Source organism: Hermetia illucens, chromosome 6 (assembly GCF_905115235.1).
Source record: "Hermetia illucens chromosome 6, iHerIll2.2.curated.20191125, whole genome shotgun sequence".
NCBI lineage: Eukaryota > Metazoa > Arthropoda > Insecta > Diptera > Stratiomyidae > Hermetia > Hermetia illucens.
Window position 1 is genome coordinate 50,019,593 of NC_051854.1, and position 22,550 is coordinate 50,042,142.

Consider the following 22,550-nt stretch of genomic DNA (forward strand, 5'->3'; position numbering starts at 1 on the left):
TCGAAACTCTGCTTTATTTACGAAGTTTGTCCATTTGAATATTATTGTCTTCTATACCCATTGGAATGGTTGAATCTCTTCCTTTTTAACATTTCTTACTGAAAACGAATCAATATAACAAGTTGTATTCAAGGCTCCTCATTCACAACAACTGGCTCCCCATCTAACTTTTTTAAAAACGGCAATCGTTTGATGCATTCATTGCGCCAGGTTGGCTCATCATAGCCCTCCGTTATTGGATTCCCGACAAGTAGAAGGTCCTCCAAAGTAGTTAGCTCTTGCAATCGGTTGAATTCAGACCAATCCTTCAGCAAATTGTTACTCATGTAAAGAACTTTTAATTTTTTCAAGGTCGTGAGTCCTTTCAGTTTCTCAATCAAGTTGTAACTGATCCAAAGCTCCTCGAGGGTTTCAGATACAGCCTCCTATGGAATACAGCATTATATAGGTAGCGCATTAAAAGTTATTGCTTTTACCAATCCAGATATTTGCTTGATATAGTTCCGCGCCAAGGACAGGATTCGCAAGTTTTTTAGCCCATTCAAACCGTAGATTTTCTCAATTATGTTAGTTGATAAGCTGAGTTTCCTGCGAAATAGAGGAGTCTTCATTATTAACTTGGAAATTTTAGATACATTTACCAGCGTTCAGATATTTACTCGCAGCTAACCAAGGTCCCGAGCGTGTTATCCATTTTCTCTATAGGAGGCCATTGAAATTGGAGTTCAATTTCCTTTGTTTCAGCTGCACTTTTGTGGTTTCGCTCTTCCCACCTTTTCAAGGCTTCCTTGATTGTAGTGGCTTTCGACATTTTTTAGTTCGCTTGGCTATTGATGTAACAAATTTAGGAAAGTCATGGCAACGAAACATTTTCAGTCCTAAATACTTGCTGATGCGTTATTAAGTTCTTAAAGTTACTAAGAGATGCGTCTTGTTTTCAGTTGGTGGTAATTGTTTAAAAAATTGGGGCGGATATTGCGTACTAGCACTTAAAGGGTAATGCCACCTTGTGATTTTCTTTGACCATTAAAATCGGTTCAATGTCTGCCTGTTTGTCTTTTTTTTTTGAGGAGGTGGAAATCTTCAAAAGACGGTCTGGACACACCAGTGTGTAAACCCACCCCCGACTCCCTCCCTGCCCCGCGGAACCACCCTAAGGTATTACATCACGGGGCGAAATCAGCTCATTCTAGCTTAATCATCTTTCTTCTATACGCGATGTACGTCACTGCGCTTTTCTCCTTTCCTCTGCTTTTCGCAGTTTGTTTTGGATAGATGCGATCATGCAGTTGACCGCATCCCAATTTTCTTGCTGTACTACCATTTTTGGCACCAGATTTTCTGGTACAAGCACCTCTCCTAGAGTCTCCTCTAGATTCCTCCTTTCTTCCACAAATTTCGGGCAGCGGAAGAATACATGCTCTGGGTCCTCTGGGACTTCATTGCAATTTGGACAATCGGGTGAGGTCTCCAATGTAAACCTGTGCAGGTATTGGCGATATCCTCCGTGCCCCGTGAGAAACTGGGTGAAAGTATAATTAATCTCACCATGTCGTCTCTCCAACCACTCCTTGGTGGCAGGAGTGTGCCTGTGAGCGTACGACCCTTTCCCGAGCGTTCCCACAACTCTTGTCATCTATTTATGGATTTCTCCCTCTCAGCGTTCTTCGTTCTGTAATAAGGAAGAGATTGGCTTCGCATTGTATATATTCGCCACCTCATCGGCCAAGATGTCAACTGGCATCATTCCAGAGATGACGAATGCTGCATCATTTGAGACAGTCCTGAAGGCAGAGCATACCCTCAGGGCTGTCCTCCTTTAGACTGCACTCAGTTTGTTAGTGTTAACTGACATCCGCAACGCCTCCCTCCAAACTGGGGTCGCATAGAGCAAGATTGAGGTCACCACCCTGGTTATAAGCAACCTCGAGGTGTGCCGTGACCCTCCCACGTTCGGCATCATCCTCACCAAGGCCCTACTAACAGTGGATACGCAAACATACTGCACGCGTTGCCTATGGCTGAGTTTCATTAGCCTCGATGCACAATTCAATATATTTGTGTTCATCAATTTTGACGCATCCTTTCGCAATACTTCCAAGCTCTTCCATGCATGCAAGGTGTGTGGCTTATTCTGTTGTACCAGCTCCAGATTTGGCCTCGTCATAGAATGACCCTCCTCGATGACGTGCATCACTACCGAAGAACGCACCGTGTTGGCTCCTCGTCTTTCTCCCTTCTCTACTTCCTTTAGGTGTTCTTGGAACCTAGTCGTGATGAGGCGTTTTGTTTGGCCAATGTAGACCATCTCGCAATCATTGCATCTGATTTTGTAAACTCCACTTTTTTCCTTTTCCGGTAATGGGTCCTTTTCGCTTCCTAATTGTCTTTTAAGGGTTGCGTCTTTGCTGGATCCGACCACTTTTATATTGTATTTGCCTAGAAAGGATTTTATTCTATAAAAGTATTTGGACAATGGTATGCTGACCCATTTTGTATCGGCTAGAGTGCCTCTATCTGGTTTTGCTTTCTCTTAATCAATTTTTCGATTATTTCGGCCGTGTAACCATTCTTGATTGCTGTATCAACTATGAACATTCTTTCTTTATGGAAGCCATCCTTGTTTAAGGGGTATGTGCAGAGCCGGTGTACCATTGAATGAGCCGAAGTTGCTGGTATCGTTCTTTGGGTTGCCGTTGGTTTTCTGTATATCTCGAATTCGAGTTTTCCGCTGTTGTTTGTTATTCGTAGGTCCAAAAATGGTAGAGATCCATGTTCTTGCTTTTCGATTGTGAATTGGATCTTCCGTTGTATCCTATTGATTTCTGTTAAAGTGCTGTCGATCTTGTCCTTTTCCACTATGGCAAATATATCATCGACATATCTGAACCAAATCCTCGGCATTATCCCCTTTTCTTCAATGATTGACTCTACATATGCCATAAACATTTCCGTCACCAGTGGTGACATTGGGTTGCCCACGGAGACTCCTGCTGTGGTTTTATAGAATTTCCCACGAAATGTAAAATAATTTTCACCCATCCATAGCGACGCCAATTTTGTGTATGATCTCACTTTGGCCCTCCAATCTATTGTGTTGTTCAATTTATTCAGCCAAACTTCTAGTTGGTGAATAGCTGGTTTAATCGGTGTGTTTGGGAACAGAGCTTTAACATCGAATGATACCATCGCTTCGTTTGTGTTTATGTGCCCTGCTTCCTGTAGCTTGCTGGTGAGTTCACTCGTGTTCCTTATTGCGTGTTTGTTAAATGTGTTTCCCAGGGCTGAAAATTCTTGGATTAACCATCTTGCGATGTTGAAAGTTGGTGAATTGGAATCGGCGATTATCTTACGCATTTCGTGTCCTTCCTTATGTATCTTGGGCTGGCATCTAATGCGTGGTAATGATGGATTTGGCATTCTTAGTTTAGTTATATCTTTGAAGATCGTACTGGCTTCTTTGATGGCTCGATCTACGCGTTTGATGGAATCAGGCATAGGGTCCTTATGAAGTTCAAAAAAGTTTCCAGTTTTGAGTTTTAATGATACCGCATCGTCGTAGTTTTATCCATTATAACGACATTGTTGCCTTTGTCCGGTTTCAGGTAATATACTGGGTTTTCTCTTAGTTAGCGGACCCTTTTAAGATCGTCCTGATGCTCTTTTAGTTTTTTCTTCTCTGTCTTTAAACTTACTTTTTTTTGATATCCTACTTCGAATCTCTTCTTTTGCCTCGCTGCTAAGCCATTTTATTCCTGCTTCGATGTTGACGATGATTTCGTCTAATCGAGTTGTGGCTGATAACGCGTACACTAGTCGATTGTTCAAAACTGTCAGTTCTCTTGGGGTGAATTCAATCGATGATTTATTAACCACGCAGTTTGCTAGTGTAGGCAAGGAACTTTTCTTCTGTATCCTGTTTTGTGTCAGCCGAGCCCATTTAATTTTAAGCGCTTTCCGTTTCTTAGCTTCTTCACATTCGAATGCTCTCTGGATTTTTAACAACATTTGATCCAGCGTTTCGAATAACTGGCGGAATTGCCTTCACATTCAGAGGTGATTGGAATGTGTCAGTGCTCTCCTTTTACTGGGGGAATAACCCTTGCATGATTTTCAGCAAGAGGGTGGGGCACGAGATCTGCAGAGATGAACGCCCTCTGAATCGTCCCATATCGCCGTTCCACCAGTCGAATTTTTATCTTAGATTCGAACGTGGTCTGCTCAAGCAAATCAGGTCAAACATGGGTTCTTCGGATTCTGTTCACACTTTCGCTCAGATCTTTTAGGTCGGGATCAGCTTTGACCTTTTTGAGTATCTCCTTTACTGGACATAACAATCGCATCTGAACGAGTTCGCACTTTTGCTTTTCCTTTCGCTTTTTTGCTGGTAACTTTGGTCCATCCATAGTTTTCGTTCGTCTTGGGCTTCGCAACGCTGGTCGACTTTCCTACATTCTGAGCTGTTAGTGCTGGTTTCCAGAATGTCCTGTCCGTTTTTTTTCTCTTAGGCGTCTGCTGATTATTTAGAGTACCCCCTCTTTTTCACGTACTCGTTTATTTCGCGGTGATTCGATGGTAGTACGGTTGGGCGTCACTTGGGTCGCTTGTGACACTTTTGGCACAACAGGGTTCGGCGTATCCTATTCGGCGTATTCTTTTCCTCCATCTGCGATCTATTATAAAGAACTCTAATAATCCTCACCATATTATTTATGCGTTGGTGTACGTTGACCTTGTCCTTAAACTCGGGTGCTCAGAGGTGGCGGGGAGGAAGACGTCGGCTGAACCAAAACCAAGTGACTGAGGAGAACCTCCACGTGGTGGCACCGGGAAACGCTGTATCGCATTGGCTTGCCGGCCGTGATTTAGTAGGCGAATGCTCCAAGGCTTAATTAGGGCGATCAGACCCGAGTCTGCACGGGGACTCATTTGAAGTGGCAAATTGGTCACGAAACCTTACCAGGGGTATGCTGGTACCATGGGAACCGAGATAGCCCCTGGACTCTTATACTTCAGGTTAACTCCCGTTGTATGTGAGTACAGCTCGGTTATTTGCGGTAGGCTCCCTAGTGGGAGTTTCATGGGGGTTGTTGGTTATGCTCAAGCGAGAAAAGACCTTCTGGCCTCGGCGTGGTGTTGCATTTTAACACGTCGTACTCCTTAGTTCGGTAGAGATTTAGGTATGTCTTGCATCCACCAGTATGAATGCTAAGTCATGCACTTGGTACAGACTACCATTGTTGCTTGTCTAAGCGGGGCTCTGATTGTGGTCACAAAATCAATCCGTGTCTTAAGAAGACCATGGGATTAAGTCTTCCAGACACGTTAAACCCTCAAGGACTCGCATCCGAAATGAGGATATCCGCGATTGTTATGGGGTTTCATCGATCGTGGAAAAATTGCAAGAGAGGCGTCTTCGATGGTATGGTCACGAAATTCGAGAATTCATTGCCAAGATTGGTCTGAGCATCGAAGTCGATGGTAAACGTCCAAAAGGCAGACCTTAACAACGGTGGCTTGATACGCTAGATGGGGATTTGAAAGTCTCGAGATTGCACCCAGATTAGGCATTCGATAGAGCCAAATGCCGACCCCGCTTGTGAACGGTACAAAGGCTGAAGAAAAGGAAGAAGTTAGACCAGAACATCGTTGAAAAATAGCTTAAAAAAGTCCAGCCTCGATGTCAGTGCTGGAAGTGTTTGTAACAATCGGAAGTGTGGCTATACATTTTCGCATGGTTGCACATACTTTACGTGAAAATGCATCATTGCTGTGATGCAGGTTTTGGGGGTTACTTCCAGCGTATCCTTCGGTTGGTCGCACCACCGTCTGGTTGATCGAGGACAGGGTTCGTTGGCTTTTTTGCTATATATATTGTTATTTTCTTGGTATGTATATGATATCAAAAACAATTGAGTAATTTATTTTACAGTTAAATTGGTGCATCATCGGCTGGTATAAGTATATATCAATCGTAGTCACTGCTTAATTGAAGGGGTTTCTAATCTTTACTATTATTTCACTAAAACTGTCAAAAACTGGGGATTTTTTTTCGATATTTTATACGTCAGGTAAATATAATTATCCCACAATTTTGAACAATGTCCAAGGCTACAACAATCAAGGAAGCATTAAAGAGATGGGAGGAGAAAACTGGTCAGACCGCAGCAGAAGCAACCGATGTTCAACTACAATTCCAATGGCCACCCATTGAGAAGATGGATAACACCCTTTCAACCTTGAAGAATTGCGAGTAAATAAGTGAAATCCCGTCGAAAACTGGATACCAATTAACCTTCACATCTATCTTCCAACAGGAGATTGAGCTTATCAACGAACATGATTGAAAAAATTGTTGGATTAAACGGGATGAAAAATTTGAAGATTCTATCACTGGCGAGAAATTACATTAAAACCCTGGCGGGTTTGGTAAGCTGCAATTTGAACCTCCACTCGGGACAAAATATATCTTTTCTGAAATTCTTCCTAAGGAAGCATTGGGCGAGAACTTGGAGGAACTTTGGATCAGCTACAATTTAATTGAAAAACTGAAAGGGATCGAAGCGATGAAAAATCTGAGAGTTCTGTATATTGGCAACAATATGGTGAAAGATTGGACGGAGTTCAGCAAAATTAACTCTTTGCCGATGCTAGAGGAGTTGTTGTTTAGTGGAAATCCTTTGGCGGAAAATATGGACGAAAACGTATATCGGAATGAGGCTATAAGGAGATTGACATATGTTAAGAAATTGGATGGAGAACCGATTTTAAGAGGAGTGTAGGGAGAAATATGCATAGCTATGGTGGTGTTGTGAAATAATGGAGGATTTCGTAAAAGTAGTTGGCCTCGATTTTTTATTTTTTTGTTAGCGGACAACCTGCAGAGTTATCTGGGGAAATACGTTCTCTGCGCTTGTATTAATTATGTAAGCAGAGCCTTTCAGATCGCCCTTTTGACTGTAGGAAAGTGGAAAGTGTATAAATTAACACATTTCTGTTTTCTTGTTTGAAGCAGGCGTCCAAATTGATTGAAGTAGATTGTACATTTTGGCTGGTTCTTCCCATAATGGCCTGTAATTGGGTGAACTTGAAGGGGATGGTGCCGCTTGCATTTACATCAGCATCGTGGATCATTTTTTTCCAGGGCTAGGTTAAAGAGGACGCATGACAGGGCATCCTCTCGTTTTAGATCGTTGTTGGTATTGAATATTCTTGAGAGTGATCCTGCTCTCGCACATTGTTCAGGGTCAACCTAATCAGTCTTATCAATTTGTTTGGGATACCGAATTCTGTCATGACCGTGTACAGTTTTAACCTGGCTATGCTGTCATAGGCTGCCTTGAAGTCGATGAAAAGATGGCGCAATGATGGCCATATTTCAACAGTTTCTCCATCGCTCTTTGCTATCCTTACTAGGCTGGATAGCGGAGAATATCTTATAGATAGTACTTAGCAATGTGATAACTCTATATTTGCTGCACTGCGTGATATCTCCCTTTTTATATATGGGAGAAGTATTATTATTATTCTGTTAAGGGAAAGTCGCACCCCGTCCTTGAAGAGTGTGAGAAACGTCACCCTCTCTTCATTTCGCGTCCTTGATTTTGCGTTTGATTGTGGGCGACACAAAGTTACGCTCTGTTGCGCTCTACGACATAATTAGTGCCAGAGGAACCCGTGCGTTGGGTTAAATAGCTTTACCGCGATCCAAACATCCAACGTCCAGCGCCCTATAAACAGCATTTTGCAGATGATGTTTTCCTAGCCTCTCATAATAAAGCTGATTTCGAGCAACTTGTCCAAAAGAGGAATGATCATTTCAGTCGCGACGGTCCACGATCGAATCTGAATAAAAATGAATTTTTGAAAACCTACCTCAATGAAAAAGGCGCCAACACTATGAGTGGTAGTGAATTGCCTAGAACTGAGTGATTTAATTATCTCGGATCAATACTATTCACTAACCGTATTCAAATTTCGTTTTGTCGCCATCTACAATTTTGAGTGTTGGCTGACTATAAAAGACAATGAATGGCGCCTCGCGATAATGGAGACAAACTTATTGCGTTGGACTAGCAGCGTGACATGTCGTGTTCACATCAGAAATGAGGATATTTGCGACTGATATGTGGTTGCACCGATTGTAGAGAAATTACGACGGAGGCGCCTTCAATGGCATGGTCATGTAATTCGCGCTAACGAGAATTCACTTGACAAGATTGGTCTGAACATCGAGTCGATGAGAAATGAAATGGTGACGGTGATTTGATCTCGATTCCGTCCAGATTACCGGGCAAAATGGAGCAATCGATCAACACAAGCTGGTCCCACTTCTGAACGGGGCAAAGGCTGAAGCAGAGGATGATGAATCATTCAAAAATGCTTGATTTTAACCATAGGCGTTTTATTGATTTGCTATTTGTAGGAAAATAATTGGCTTCTCTTTCTCGATACATAAAAATTCTTGCAGCATAAATTAATCTTAAACTTAACTAGAAATGATCACAAGTGATTGTAGAGTAACTAATAAGTAAGGATAAGGGTTGCGTTCAAAAAGCTTAAGCATCTCGCAGAGGATGCCCCTCACTAAATTCCTATTAGAACAATTAAAGATTTTCGATTGAATTAATAGTAAAGCCACTAAATCTAGAACAGATTATTTAGTTAAACAATTTCAACAGCTTCGACTTCCTCTTCGCTTACACTAAGTCACCTCTCAGTTTAAAAAATAAAAGGAAATGGACTAATTCACATTTCTCACTATTTTCGAATAAATACTTATCGCTTTATGACACTACGTTTATTTACAAAATTGCATATACTACTCTTTAAAAAAGATATTCATCTAAAACCTAGAAAATCTGTCAGTCTATCGTTTAGGGCATCCAACCAGTGAATGGTGTTTTTCGTTTTCGATGATCTTTGCTCAAAGGCGCCGGGCGGGATGTAGTCCTCGGCCCGGATGCAGAAGTAGCTCGTGATCGGGGCTCGACACATGGGACATCGATTCAACTTTGCTGGAATATCAGAAAGGGTTGATTGAATTGAACCAAGGATAAGATTGAAAGCGAAGAGTTACTTACCGAAACATATTGCGCATATGCACGTATGTCGGCATGGGAGCAGAGCGCGCGAAAGTGGGAAGTAGTGGCAAACGATACAGACTTGTTCTGGTTGTGGACCGTCCGAACATAGAAGTGGACCTGCTGAGCCGGCACATGCTACAGGCTCGGCTAGAGATAGGGAGCTCGATTGTGTAGATGTTGTAATGTCTTCGGTAGCTGATTCACCCGCCGCTAGATATAGTTGCTGCAAGGAGAGGAAATAGGATAGACGATTAATAAAATTGTGACCACTCGAAATAGACAAATTTTGAAATTCGGAGCTTCACTTACTACTACCCATGCTGCAAATTGTTCTGAGAAAGAAATGACCAATTTTCAGCACCCGTCCTCCTCCCTTAGGCATTAAATGTCAGAACTGAAACCAGTTTTGAAAAGTACTAATCGAGGCAATTCACACGGCTATATTCGGTGGAAAGAAAATTAACACCCACCTTATGCATTGGTGGGGACCCCCCTTAAGATTCCACATGGGACGATGTAACTCACTGCACGCCTGGGCGTTCCCAGTTCCTACCTTTCCACCAAATTTGGTCTCAATCAGTATGACCGTTTCTGATTAAAATGCGTCTGACAGACATACAGAAGTGACTTCAACGCTTGGGCCCTTGTGTGTGGTTGCAGCGAGGGGACGTAGTTTATTAGAAGTTTTTGCGCAGTTGGATATAGTCGTGATCAATGACATTTCGGAAAGGATGGTTTGGCACGGTTAAAGATTTGACCTTTGTCAGCCCTGCACTGGCGTTTGGTAAGACCTGGTGGATCGGCGAACGCTACACCGATAACGATCACTAGGCAATCTTCTTTGAGTTATGTGTGGATCCAAAGGGCAGAGAACCATCATATCCGAAACCCAGAAAAATTTCAGGCTACAAGGGTTTTGGATGAGTAGATTTTCATAGAGGTGTGATTAGATTAACTTAATAAAACACGTGCCTCTATCGAAAGATCTATCCCTGTGGCACAATACAGCGCCAAAGCATCCTAGGAGCTACTCATTCCCCAGTAGAAGACCAAACTACTGGTGGAAAAGTGAACTGGCCAGTCTTCGATCAGCCTGCCACCGAGCCAGAAGAGCGGCTCAGAGGGCGGTAGGTAGATTCGATCAGGGGCAACAAGAACACGCGTATAAGGAAGCCCCCAAAACTCTCAAGCTCGCCATCCAACGGAACAAGAGGAAATGCTTTAAGGGGCTCTGTTCGGAAGCGAACGTAGACCCGCGATACAGAGGCCGTTCATTTCCTCAGATCATGTGCCCTATCCTCTTGTTAAAAATCATACAGGGGTTGTTCCGACAGCAAGAGAAAGGCATTGGCATCCAGTGAGCTCTGAATGGGATACCAAAACCTCCAGTCACCAGAGACGAGCTGCCAGAAATCTGCTGCAAAATAGGTGACAATAAAACCCCTGACCTAGACAGAGCAACGAATAAGGCTTTTAAACTCGCTGCAAAAACCAAACCGGACATGCTGTGTACATGTCCGAGGGGATATTTCCCGCGGCAGAAGCTGGTACTCCTGCCTAAGTATGTTAGGTGAAACATCCTCATACAGACTCATACTTCTGGATACTGTGGGGAAAATGTTAGAGCGGATAATCTCTGACAGATTATTCCTGGCTGTTCAGAACCAAAGATGGGTTTTAGATCACCATTATGGGTTCCGTAGAACCAGATCAACCATTCATGTCATCAAATTGGCTACTGGTTTGGCCGAAGATGCAATTCAGGGAAAGAGTAATATCAGCCAATATTGCGTGGTAATAACCCTGAACGTAAAGAATGCATTCAATTCGGCCAATAGTAATCCAATATAAAAAGCCCTGGCGAAGATTGGTATTCCCTGCTATTTTGCAGTTATTGTCGATAGCTATTTAGCAGAAAGGAGGCTTTGATATGACACTGATGACGGACCCCAGGAGTACGTTAAGGGTTGGTCTGAAACTCATCACCGAGCGTTGTATAAGAAATTATACCCCTTTCAAATTCGAAATCACATCATCACTTGATAGACGATAGTTCAGTTATAGGAAACCCGTGCAGTATGTTTGCGAGACAGCATCTACTGCTAATATTTCCCTAGCAAGGATGATGACGAACGTGGAAGAGCCATGATATACATGTAGCTTGTTTATAGCCAGAGTGGTGAACTCGATGATGCTCTATATGACCCCATTTTCGGGTGACGCATTGCCGATATCAGTTATAAATAAATAAATTGAGTGCAGTGCATAGGAGGACAGCCCTAAGGGTGTGCTCTGCCTTCAAGAATGATATAGATGACGCAGCGTTCGTCATCTCGGGAATGATGCCGATTTATCTCTTGGCAGATGAGATGAGGCATATATATAATGTGAAGTCATCTCTCCCTTATGGCAGATGAAGAACGTCGAAAGGGAGAGATCTGCAAATAAATGGGAAGAGCGTCGGGAGCGCTCGGAAAAGAGTTGGTGTACTCACAGGCTCATCTCGGCCATCAAGCAATGCTTGGAGAGACGACACGCGGGATCAACTATAATCCTACCCAATAGCTGCAAAGGTTTATACTGGACACCGCATTTGATTGACCAAACTGCTATGTATAATAGTTCCAGAGAACTCTGAGCATGTATTCTTCCACTGTCCTAACTTTGTAGAAGAAAAGAGAAACCTAGAGTTGACTGCAGGAGAGGTGTTGGTACTAGAAAATCTAGTGCCGAGAATGGTAGCCTGTGAGAAAGATTGGGAACTCCATGATCGCATCTATCCAGAACAAACTGCAAAAGGCAGAAAAGATGAGTAGGATGGGTAAAAATCGTGGGATGAGGGGGCGTGTCCAGGCCAGTCAGTGTCGTTTGAAGATTTTCACCTCCTCAAAAAAAGAAGACAGACAGACAGACAGACAGTGAACCAATTTTAAAAAGCATTTGTTTAAGACAATACCTTTAAAATGTTGGTATAGCCGATCGACATAAAAATTGGAATATATATTTTCTGCAGCTTTTGCAGATCTGCTACTTCAATTCGTACGAAAGTCACGGGGATCTGAGACATTTTCAAGAGAGTAGAAGATGGGGAAGATTGTTGGGGCAGAAGGGTATCTGCGTGCTTCTAGTCGTAAAAATAATAGCTAAAATAATCCTCGAAAGCATTAAGGAACTCCACGAAAGTTCGATCGACAGAGAGCAGCCTGGTTTCCGCTCTCAATCCTGCAGCATTGACCACAGCAACATCCTGTGGAATCCGTCAGGGTTGTTTCATGTCGCTGATATTTTTAAGGTTTTGTGTGAAACGAAACCTTATTAGAATCGAGTGGGTGTCTGTCTGTCTGTCACACCCGATTTATTCAGAAACGGCTGAACCGATTATCACGAAAATTGGTGAGAGTATATGATCTGCTGTTCCCTTTACATGCAGTAAGTGGCGCCATTTTGTGTTAAGTTTAAGGGCAGGCTCCCTATACATGTGAATGGAGGGTGCAACATTTTTTTTCATAAAATGTGGCCATGTGGGGTATCAAATGAAAGCGCTCAATTAGTACTTTTCGAAACTGATTCCATATTTGATATCGGGTGAAACATAGAAATGCGGATTTTCTAACAGAGAAACTGGTTCATTTCGGAAGAATGTTAAAAGAAGGTTTATTCAAAGTATGGTCCCTTGTTGGTTACTTATTTTCTCCGTCATTTGGGCAATTTGTGGATACCACGCCCCTTCGCTGTGGACCACTCACTGAGTCATTTCTTCGCCATGTTTCTACGAACCAATGCGCTGCTCAGCAAGTGCGTGACGCATCGATGTAAACAAGTGTTAATCGGCAGGAGACAAATCTGGTCAGTAAGCGGCTTATGATAAAACCTCCCAGTAAGTGGCATAACTCACTTTTGCCGTATGTGATGGAGTATAGCTATGCAAGAAGATATGACCTTGAGTTGCCTTCTGTTTTTCAGCCAGCAAACAGTTCAAATCATTCAATTGTTGTTGATAAAGGCGTGTATTAACCGTTACACCGAACTTTAACAGATCGTAATAGATCACATCCCATCAAGCATTGCTTTCCGCCCAAAGTAATTCGGTCTTATAGTCGATGTGGATGATGCGCCTGTGTCAGCCCATGACTTTTTCCACTTGGGTTTCTTAAAAAGAATTCACAATGGCTGGAGGGCACCGCACCGTCTCAGGAGGTAGGCGAGGAAAGTGCAGGAATTTAGTGCTTTTGCAGATAAATTCCTGAGAAAGCTGTCACAACACTTGGCAGTCAAGTATAAAATGCACCATTAATAAGTGAAGAGAAGGTAGAGCTTGATTTGGACCCGGCTGCCCTAATAGACTGCCTAGCATCGCAAACGATAACCGTGGAGCGATTTGAGGTCTAAATGCCACGATACCCAAAAGCATGACATCCACCCGCAGCTGTTTCGCCATAATCCATGGCGACCACTTCAGCAAGTTCGTATAGGCAGTGAATGAAGTGGAATGAGGAAATATACCGCTTTATTATTCACTGCTCCCACGGAACTACAATCACAGGGCAGGTACCACTCACAACGACACAATCCCGGCCCTCATTAACGAGCGTGCTCGACTTGAGGTGATCGCGCAAGTTGGTGATCGAGAATCGATGGAAGTAAAAGCGGCGAAATCAATAACACCACGTCACACTGCAGGCAACGGCTTTAGTACTCGCCGAAACATCCTTCTTCACCATTACGTTTAAAACGAATTCTAAAAAGGCGGAGACGAGATATTCCCAGGCTCTATGCATCTATAGCAACTCCGCGAATTCTATCTAAAAGCAATGATGAGGTTGCGTCTCGACAGTGCGCTGATATGTCGCTCCTACAACTACCAGATTTGCTTTTGTTAGCGGTTTGATTGACCGTATAGATCCACCTTGCAAAATTCGTTTAGAACCTGGGCGTGGCTCATTAAGGCAGAGCGTTTACCCGAACTATGTCATTCCCAGTGAAACCTTGGTAGTTCAAATTCTTGGTACACTCAACCAAATGCCAGCCCAGGCGTGCTCAAAGTGCAACATAGGGGAAGAAACTGCGGAGCTCACTGAATACTGAGCGAATCTGAATTAGAGCGTTCAGATATTGTAATCTTCGGTGAAAGGAAGTTGAATTTTAGGGTCATTCGTCCAGCATGCATTTTCCGGATATTACCAAGAAGGAGGTCCGACGAGTCTTAAACAGTTCGCAGAACTGGAGGGGCTAGGGCTGAATCGCGTGTAGAATTGTTGGTACAAAAAGTTTACTAGTACACAGAGTCGGGCGGATGAATTTCCACCCTTCCTCACTTCGGGGATTACCTAGCTCATACCGAAAAAGCCACGATACATGAGACCACAGACACAAGACCGATTATTTGCTGGCCAACTACCTATAAGTTCAAGACGTCCGTTATAAGTGGAGGGATTTATGCGCTCCTCGAGACTAACGACGTTCTGTCCAGGAAGCAGAAAGAGGACTGGGTTGAAACAAGGAGTTAAAAAAAGTCCAACTAATTATCGACTCGGTAGTTGTAAAACAGGTAACTAGAGGTCAAAAATATATATTTAGTTGCTGTCTCGAATACACCAAGGCTTTTTACAGCGTCCCGTACACCGGGCTAATCGATGTCCTATGTCTGTATCGCATCAATTCGAAACTAATAAAGTTTTTGAAGACAGTCATTCAAGGGTGGCACACCATCTAGTCAGTGCGTTCACTTGACGGCACCAACACCTCAGAGCCCATCCCCATACGGAGAGGTATTTTCCAAGAGGATTAATTGAATTAATTAATTGAATTGACATGGTTTCGCAATCAGATATGTCCAGGAATAACATTGACGAACTTCTACCAGTACCTAAGAGTTCTGCAAGCAACCCATGCTCGAGTTGGTTAATCGAAGGATGCACTGCTATTGGAATTCCTGTGAAGATGATGCATCTTTCAGAGAAGAACGAAATAAGCACACTGAAGGTTTTTGCTATTCCTTCGGAATATTGCCGTGTCCAGTTTACCAATATGAATCGTAGGTAGTACTCGATAGTTCTACTTACAGTATGTATTGGACCTGACGTGCTGCTAGTTAATGAGACGGGTTGCCAAGCATACATTGTTGATGTTGCTGCTATAGCAGAGCATTAAACATAAACGATAGGTATGAGCCACTGGCTCGGGAAATCCAATAAACTTGGCGTCCTGAGAAGCTGGTTCTAGCTCTCAAAATATTGCCAGCTATAAATATTGTGCCTAAATCCCGCTTGACTTTCCTAGATACCTTGGGATTTTCGCAGAGTCTGGTTCAAACCAAGCGCGGCTCGATGTTGCGGGAAGTACTCGATGGGATCCTCCTATTACCCTAATAACCACCAAAGCCTCTATATATCTGTTATGGATTTCAGAAATAATTTAACCTGGAACCGGAGCCGGAATAGAACAATAAAGAGGGTGAAAAAGGCAAAGGATACACAGTCCGCTATTAATAAATTGCCGGTGGAATCAGCGGTTAAACTGATTACCGCGGACAAGGTAGGAATAGGTTAAAAGATGTGACGTACCTTAGGGGCTTAACCCTTTTACTAGCGAACATTGGATTGCCTCAGTAGCTCGTTGGCGTGAAATATCTGGGAGTCACTCTAGGTAAACAACTTCTTTGGAACAAACATGTAGAGGTAAAGATGAAACGAGCTCCCACAGCTTATGGGCTGTGCAGACGTACCTTTGCCTCGACATGGAAACTCAGGCTTCATGTGGTAATGTGGATATACGTTGCCATCATTAGGCCGATGTTCGTATATGACAAAAAGATTTTCACCGTAAACTAGCCGCACTGCAAAGCACTGTGTGTCTGGGTATCACTGGTGCCATGAGCACGACACCCGGCGCAGCTCTGAATGCACTGCAGCCCCTGGATATATTTATTCAAATATGGGATGTGCAATGAAAGCAGCTCATAGACTAATTGGATTAGATCTATGGGGAAACAACGGATGTGGGGGCACAGAGCATTGGCAGAGTTACCGGGATGACTGAATCCTGTTCTTACAATGCCTTCCGATTCTCGTGTCTCCATACATCCATTTCGTAGAATATATGAAGTCACCCTGGAGCGTAGAGAGAACTGGGAAATCCCAGAGGAATCTGTGGCGAGATATATGGAATACCGATGGCTCAAAAACAGAAGAGGGTTCTGGAGCCGGAATCTACCTCTCGAATAAAAACGAGAAGTGGGCTTTTCCTTTGGGACAATATGCCACGGTTTTTCAATCCGAAGTTTATACTATCCTAAGGGCGACAAACTGGGTGATTGACGGGTGGTTGAAGGGCAGGCGCATCGCAATCTGCAGTGATAGCCAAGCTGCATTGAGGGCATTGAGTAGTCTTTTGATCGCCTCGAAAATCGTTCAGGAATGCAGAAACCATTTGAACTCTATCTCTAGATTCAATACGGTGGAACTACTCTGGGTACCTGGTCACTGTGGTGTAGAGGGAAATGAAATCTCGGATGCTTTAGCGAAAGAGGGGTCAATGCCGGGACTAGAACCGGCAACTTTAGTATCGATAGCATTGGCTAAGTTTGTTTTCAAAAACTGGGAATAAGCTTCCCACAATGACAGGTGGCAGAGCCTAAATGCTGCTCGACACACCAAACTTTACCTGCCAGAACCGAACTTACGTACCGCAAAGTTTATCCTGTCGAAAAGCAGGAGGACTTGCAGGTGTATTGGGGGCATTCTGGCAGGCCATAATTCGCTAGCTGGGCATATGTTCAGAATAGGAATTAGTCAAGATGGTACGTGTTTCTCCTGTAATGAAGAAGCGGAATTCACGGAGCATTTCGTATGTGAAGGCCCCGCCTATGGACGCATCAGGCATCAGATCTTTGGTGCCGATGTTCTCCAGGTGCGACGGGTAGCATCACATCCACTAACGGAAATTCTGCGATACGTTCACGAATCCGGAATATTCCGTTAGACGGGGGGGGCGAGTACAATGGGTCAACACGACCTGAGTACTCAGAAGCTGTAGCTTCTCCCCCACCACATACATACACCCACCTCATTGGCGAGAGATATGGTCTGGCGCATGAGTGAACGAACACTAAGAAAAGTCTTGAACCGAAGCGAACTACGCTAGAAAAGGTGAGTCAACTATTTCGCGGCTAATCTACAATGCCGTGACAGCGTTTCTATCATAGTAAGAAATCAAACTGCTGTTGGAACCAGAAAATCTCGCAGCTGAGAAGACAAAAAGGAAGCCAGAACATCAGGCAAGAATGGAGAAACCGTGGGGCGCCACCTAAAAGGTTGTAAAATAAATTGGATTCGTAGGTAAAACTCTGCCCAATGACATGTTCATGATTCTTGTCAAAAAAAAATTGCAATTCCTTTCCCACAACACGAAGAAAATGGACTTCAACCAACGTTTCAACAGGACGCCTTCTAGATTCCCCGGGTTACCGAGGAGGAATTACGAGAGTTCTGTGAAAGAATTGGGGATAGGAAGGCGCCGGGATTGGACGAGATTCCAAACAAACCTATTAAATTGGCTGCTAAAATCAGACCCATAGGATTCATCAGTACATTTGAATCGTGCATGGTGGGAGAAGTGTTTTTAGCCCAGTGGAAGAGATTCGTTCTTCCACCGAAGCCCCAAAAGCCACATGGTGTACCCTCTTTATATCGCCCTATCTGTCTTTTCAGAACAAAGAGATATTGGGGAGAGTGATAAACAACAGGTTGCTTCCGCTCATTGATCTAGCGGATGGTCTATCGGAGCTGAAGTATGGTTTTCTGCGAGACCGTTGTACGGCCGATGAGATAGCAATAGTCATGTATCTGGTTCAGGAGGGTCGGCTTTGACAAATGCTGCGCGGTGGATGACGGGGCGAAAGAATACGTTGTGATAGCGAGTGTTTCCCTAGGCTCCGTATTGTGAGTCTTGCATTGAGTGGAGGTGATGGTTGTAGTTGCCAAACAACCTAATTACCAATATCAGGAAAAACACTGTTGGAGTGCTTATTGGTAACCACCAGGCCATTTCAGAATCGATCGTTAGATACCTGGACCCCGGGGTAATGATCGATGCCAAGTTGAGCTTCAAAGGCCACTTGGACTATGCGCGAGTAAAGGCATGAAGGGCTGTAGCAAGGATGATGCCTAATATCGAGGAGCCAAAATATAGTCACTTACTGCTTGGTAGTAGGCTGAGTTCGGTGCTGATGGTGTGCAGGACATACAGGATAGTATCGAGTGATGCAGTGTGTGTCATCGCGGGAATCTAATAACGAAGATGCCAGCCCTTGGTGACTCAGACTTCCGAAAAGCGACTAGGAAGAAGCTTTACAGGAGATGACAGCAACGGTAGGATAATTCCATACAAGGTCGCTAAAATCATATACTGATCCCGTGTACTGAGAGATGGATCCAGCGGCGAAAATACGGAGAATTGAACTACCACCTAACACAGTTTTTTACGGGGCGCTGTGGAACTATATTATTTGCATCACTTTGGATTATACGAGTTCCTCCACTCTTCTGAATATGCCCTATACCAGAGGATCCGAAGCATGTTATGAGAGGGAGATTGAATGATGTCCTCAACGTAATCATCGGAACCAATCTGGCGCAAAATCGTCTTTTTAAAATCTCCACGCCCATCCAAAGAAAGCCTTGTATACTTTTTAAGTAGGTCGGATCAGCCGAACCTAACTTCTTGGCACTTTGTGCTAATATCAGTTAAAATCAGGCATCTGCTGAGTTAGTGACCTACTACCAATACAAAGGGGTTGACCTCGCACGGTGTAAAGCTACTAAGTCTAACTTTCCACGCAGATTATGTGACGTTAAGATCAAAAGTCTCACAGATAGCTTAAATCTGTACACATCAACCCTAAACGTAAACTGCTATAAAACAGTATCTTTACGACCGAAAAACCCATGAAAAATGTTCCGCCTATTAAAATGTTAAGCCCAAACAATGGTACTACCGTAATGCCGCGGTACTTCCTTCCTGACAACAATCAAAGAGCGCATAAATTTTATCAATTTATTTATTGTTTGCATCTACCTCCGTCCAATGCAAAAAGTTCAATAGCCAATGACCTAGATGGATGGAAATAACTACCTAAAGAAGAATTAAAAGAAAATTGCATAATTCCTCGTCGTTGAACTGAAATCACCTCTGAAAAACCGGTCCCAGACTCGGTTAGCTACCCAGTCGCGTAAAGATACCTCTGGCCGCCATTGCAACACATCATGCAGCCTCGATGCCGCATGGAACGGCATTTCAGTGTGCACCCAAAGAGTACGACGGTAGCCACTAGCCTGAGTATGACATTACAGTTCTTGCCTAAGGGAACGTAAACTACGGTTTTTCAAGAAATTACCACGTCAAATGAATGCTTTCGGTAATTGCTGCTGCTCAGCCTCTCTGTTTGCACCAAGCTTCCAGTACTTAGGCACTGGGCTACCCCCGACAGCATTATTCGCTGTCTAAGCTCTTTCGACTGCCTTTCAAAATCCATCTGGCCAAGAGCTCCAGAGGAAACTGTGTTATAATCCGCGGGTTAACACCGTCTTAGCTGAATCCACTCAAAATAATGAATGGACAATATTAGACAAAATGGGTTCATTGTTTTCGGTTGAATTACCTTCAAGCAGGAGAGCTGTCCGTTGGCTTGCTTCAGGTACTGCGCCAAAATTGATGTGGGCAGAGGACAAACTGGATCGCGGAGATGAATTACATTGACCAAAACCACCTGAAAAGATACAAGGAAAATTTATTAGGGTTATAAATTGTTGGCTAAATGGAAAGTTATGATCTTATAAAATGTGGAAACGTGGTAATGTCTATTGACCTTGTGAAATAGTTGAAACCAAATTGAGGCATAGTCGTAACTTTGTTACATCTTGAAGCTTCATTAGTTTCCAAAATCGTAAATGCTGCGGTAATTTGGAGCAGACCGCATTACCTTTCCATCTTCAGAATATGATAAGCGTGCTGCTATATCGGTATAAATTAAATGCTCTCCCAAGAAAATTGGAAAACGGAGACCGCTTTGAAAAGACGCAACGGGCAGCCAAAAATATACATTTGTGGGCAGCCCTGAGCCGGTTATACTTTAGGTCAAGGTACCATAACTGGGCGAGTCCTAACATGACCTCCTCGCAGTGGCAGCTGACAACTATCCCATAAAAAGAGGATCTCTTTGCTTGTCTAGCAAGGGTGAATACCACACCAGTAGAATTGACTGTCTTTGGATGTGAACCACTCAGTGAGCCATTTCCGTAAATTTTCGTAGGAGTCGAAGCGCTTCTCAGAAAGTGCGTGGCCCAAAGAGACGCCAGGTCTGGTGAGTAAGCCGCATGGTTAAGCACCTCCCACTTGAGTTTTCCCAGCGTGTCGCGAACCGCTTTCGACTTATGCGATGGTGCTTTGTCATGGAGCAAAATCACATTCTTCTGTCTTTCTTGATATTCTGGTCGGTTCTCCGCAATCGCTCGGCTCAAATCTTTCATTTGTTCTTTGTAGGGAACGGCGTTCATAGTTTCACCAGGTTTCAGCAGTTGAAAGTAGATCACACCGGTCTGGTCGCACCAGACACCATAACGATTTGGTCGTGCCGTCGATGTCGATGCTTCACCTGGACTCACCCACGATCTTCTTACTCCTAAAGATGCACGTACGCGTTTAGGGTCCTCCAAGGAAATCCACTTTTCGTCGCCCATAACAATACGATGGAGAAAAGACTTTCTTTTGTACCGTTGAAACAGCATTTCACACGTCACTTTTCGGTTCTCCGTTTGTCTCTCGGTCAGTTCATGCGGCACCCATTTTCCACACTTCTGGATTTTTCCCATGGTTCGCAGACGTGTCGAAATTGCTTCTTGTTGAACTCCTAACGTATCTGCAAACTGTCGTTGCGTTTGTGCGTTGCCTTCATCCAATAATGGTTGCAATTCGGCGTTACCAAACGATTTTCGCTTGCCGGAGCGTGCGGCGTCGTTCAGGTCGAAATCTCTATTTTTGAATTGTCGAAACCACGTTTGACGTGTTCGAAATGTTAATGCACGATCGCCATAAATTTCCACAAGTGCACAGTGGCTCTCGGACACTTTTTTTCCTTGATTGAACATGAAAAGCAATGCATGGCGCATATGCTCAAAATTCGGTACTGCTGGAGGAACTTTTTGGGGAAACATCAACGCAGTTTAGACACTCGACAACAACTAAACAAAATGACAGGTATGTGCGACCAACAGCGACATAAAACATAGATCGCCATCTATCGAAAAAACCCGGAAATTAATTAGGAATACATCTGGTATATAAGGTTTAGCCCCTAGGATTCCAAGATAAGGTGATGCAGCATACACCGAGAGTTGCGTGCCAATGGGGAAGAAGTTCGGTCTCTAGTATACGAACTTGCAATAGATTCGGCACCGTCAGTTTCAGTTAAAATTCTTATTCTGGTGACCAGGCTAGCAAGGATGGACATTTTTCATGGATAACTCGTGAGACCAAGACATGGACTCTAAATGCCGGGCACATCATTGAAAGACGAAATGTTGGAAATCCAGCTAGGAGACAGTAACCATCGAACGCAGTATAACCAATGTCAATCGTAGTAGCCCTGCGCTGGAACCAACGCAGGGACCCCCGGGAGCAAGGCGGCAGACGGACAAGCTGTTTCCAGCCTGTAAACCACTGTCTTCGGACGTAGCGAGTATCAGCCACAGTCCTCCTACTCCGAAATCGTCGAGGTAGGGGAGCCAGTGAAGAAGCGAAACTCCGGTGGAAGATTGCTTAGGAGGCAGTATGAGTGTCAGAAAGCTTGCTAAATACTAGGCGACTGTCGAAGATTACAGCGTCAAATACCTCGAAAACTACTAGAAGGGAAAACCTACCGCTTTCCAGCGCAACCGATCTCACGATGAAGTCGAGCAGAAAAACAAAAGTAGCAGAGGTTGCAAGAGCTCGGACGCCAAGAAACCTCCACGGACAGCGAAGCAGCAACGGCCGCCGGCTCTTCAGTAACGCGGCCAGGAGTCACTTACAAATGCCGTAGTAAGTTCGCTAGCAACAAACTGACGCCGAAACTATGTGCCAGGGTTGACGTCCGGTTATCGGAGATGGTGATCGTGCATCTCCTGGAAAGCAAGAGAAACACGGGGATATATCCAGTACTTTGATTTCGTAGATACTACGGTTCGTACGTCATTAAGACCAGCGACGCCTGGGAGGCCTTGAAGCTTAAGATTTTCCCATATGACGAGATCCCCAGGAGATTGGTTGAAGGAAGGAAGAGGAGGCTCCAAACTAAACACTACCATTATATTCCATATCCTAAGAAACATTGATTGGAACCAGGGCCGTGTAGAAAAAATTCGAGCCCGAGGGGAAATTCTGCGGAAAATCGGAGCCCGGGTTGAAAATTATATGGATTTTTAGTGAAAA

The 22,550-nt window shown here is 43.9% G+C and overlaps 4 protein-coding genes across 5 annotated transcripts in view; 1 reads left to right on the plus strand and 3 right to left on the minus strand.

Annotated features, from left to right (window-relative positions):
- LOC119659843 (dynein light chain 1, axonemal) lies at positions 1-811 on the minus strand. Its single transcript, XM_038068141.1, has 3 exons — positions 660-811; positions 477-588; positions 1-425 (listed from the first exon to the last, which is right to left on the minus strand). The coding sequence occupies exons 1-3, from the start codon at positions 809-811 to the stop codon at positions 129-131; spliced, it is 561 nt and encodes a 186-aa protein (XP_037924069.1). The 3' UTR covers positions 1-128.
- A 1,691-nt stretch (positions 812-2,502) lies between these two features.
- On the minus strand, positions 2,503-4,008 carry LOC119660012. The gene is made up of 2 exons (XM_038068391.1): positions 3,696-4,008; positions 2,503-3,473 (listed from the first exon to the last, which is right to left on the minus strand). Exons 1-2 carry the CDS (start codon positions 4,006-4,008, stop codon positions 2,503-2,505), a joined length of 1,284 nt encoding a protein of 427 aa, XP_037924319.1.
- A 1,981-nt stretch (positions 4,009-5,989) lies between these two features.
- Positions 5,990-6,831, plus strand: LOC119659794 (dynein light chain 1, axonemal-like). Its single transcript, XM_038068063.1, has 3 exons — positions 5,990-6,253; positions 6,318-6,429; positions 6,492-6,831. Exons 1-3 carry the CDS (start codon positions 6,102-6,104, stop codon positions 6,780-6,782), a joined length of 555 nt encoding a protein of 184 aa, XP_037923991.1. The 5' UTR covers positions 5,990-6,101; the 3' UTR covers positions 6,783-6,831.
- Positions 6,832-8,387: 1,556 nt separating this feature from the next.
- The window catches only part of LOC119658806 (cell growth regulator with RING finger domain protein 1-like), a 159,833-nt gene continuing 145,670 nt past the window's right edge, over positions 8,388-22,550 (minus strand). For both annotated transcript variants that reach the window (XM_038066529.1, XM_038066528.1), the window contains 3 exons: positions 19,744-19,851; positions 9,084-9,309; positions 8,388-9,017 (listed from right to left, as the gene is read on the minus strand). In XM_038066529.1, the coding sequence (XP_037922457.1) occupies positions 8,842-9,017; positions 9,084-9,309; positions 19,744-19,851 (510 nt within the window). In that variant the 3' untranslated portion in view covers positions 8,388-8,841. The remainder of the gene's footprint in view (positions 9,018-9,083; positions 9,310-19,743; positions 19,852-22,550) is intronic.

Coding starts and splice junctions, on each gene's coding strand:
- LOC119659794 (XM_038068063.1), top strand. CDS start 6,102: ATGTCCAAGGCTACAACAATCAAGGAAGCATTAAAGAGATGGGAGGAG. Junction 6,254..6,317: donor TCAACCTTGAAGAATTGCGA/GTAAATAAGTGA, acceptor ATCTTCCAACAG/GAGATTGAGCTTATCAACGA. Junction 6,430..6,491: donor TTAAAACCCTGGCGGGTTTG/GTAAGCTGCAAT, acceptor ATTCTTCCTAAG/GAAGCATTGGGCGAGAACTT.
- LOC119660012 (XM_038068391.1), bottom strand. CDS start 4,008: ATGTTGTTAAAAATCCAGAGAGCATTCGAATGTGAAGAAGCTAAGAAA. Junction 3,474..3,695: donor AAGTAGGATATCAAAAAAAA/GTAAGTTTAAAG, acceptor TCAAACGCGTAG/ATCGAGCCATCAAAGAAGCC.
- LOC119659843 (XM_038068141.1), bottom strand. CDS start 811: ATGTCGAAAGCCACTACAATCAAGGAAGCCTTGAAAAGGTGGGAAGAG. Junction 589..659: donor GGGACCTTGGTTAGCTGCGA/GTAAATATCTGA, acceptor TCTATTTCGCAG/GAAACTCAGCTTATCAACTA. Junction 426..476: donor TCAAGCAAATATCTGGATTG/GTAAAAGCAATA, acceptor TGTATTCCATAG/GAGGCTGTATCTGAAACCCT.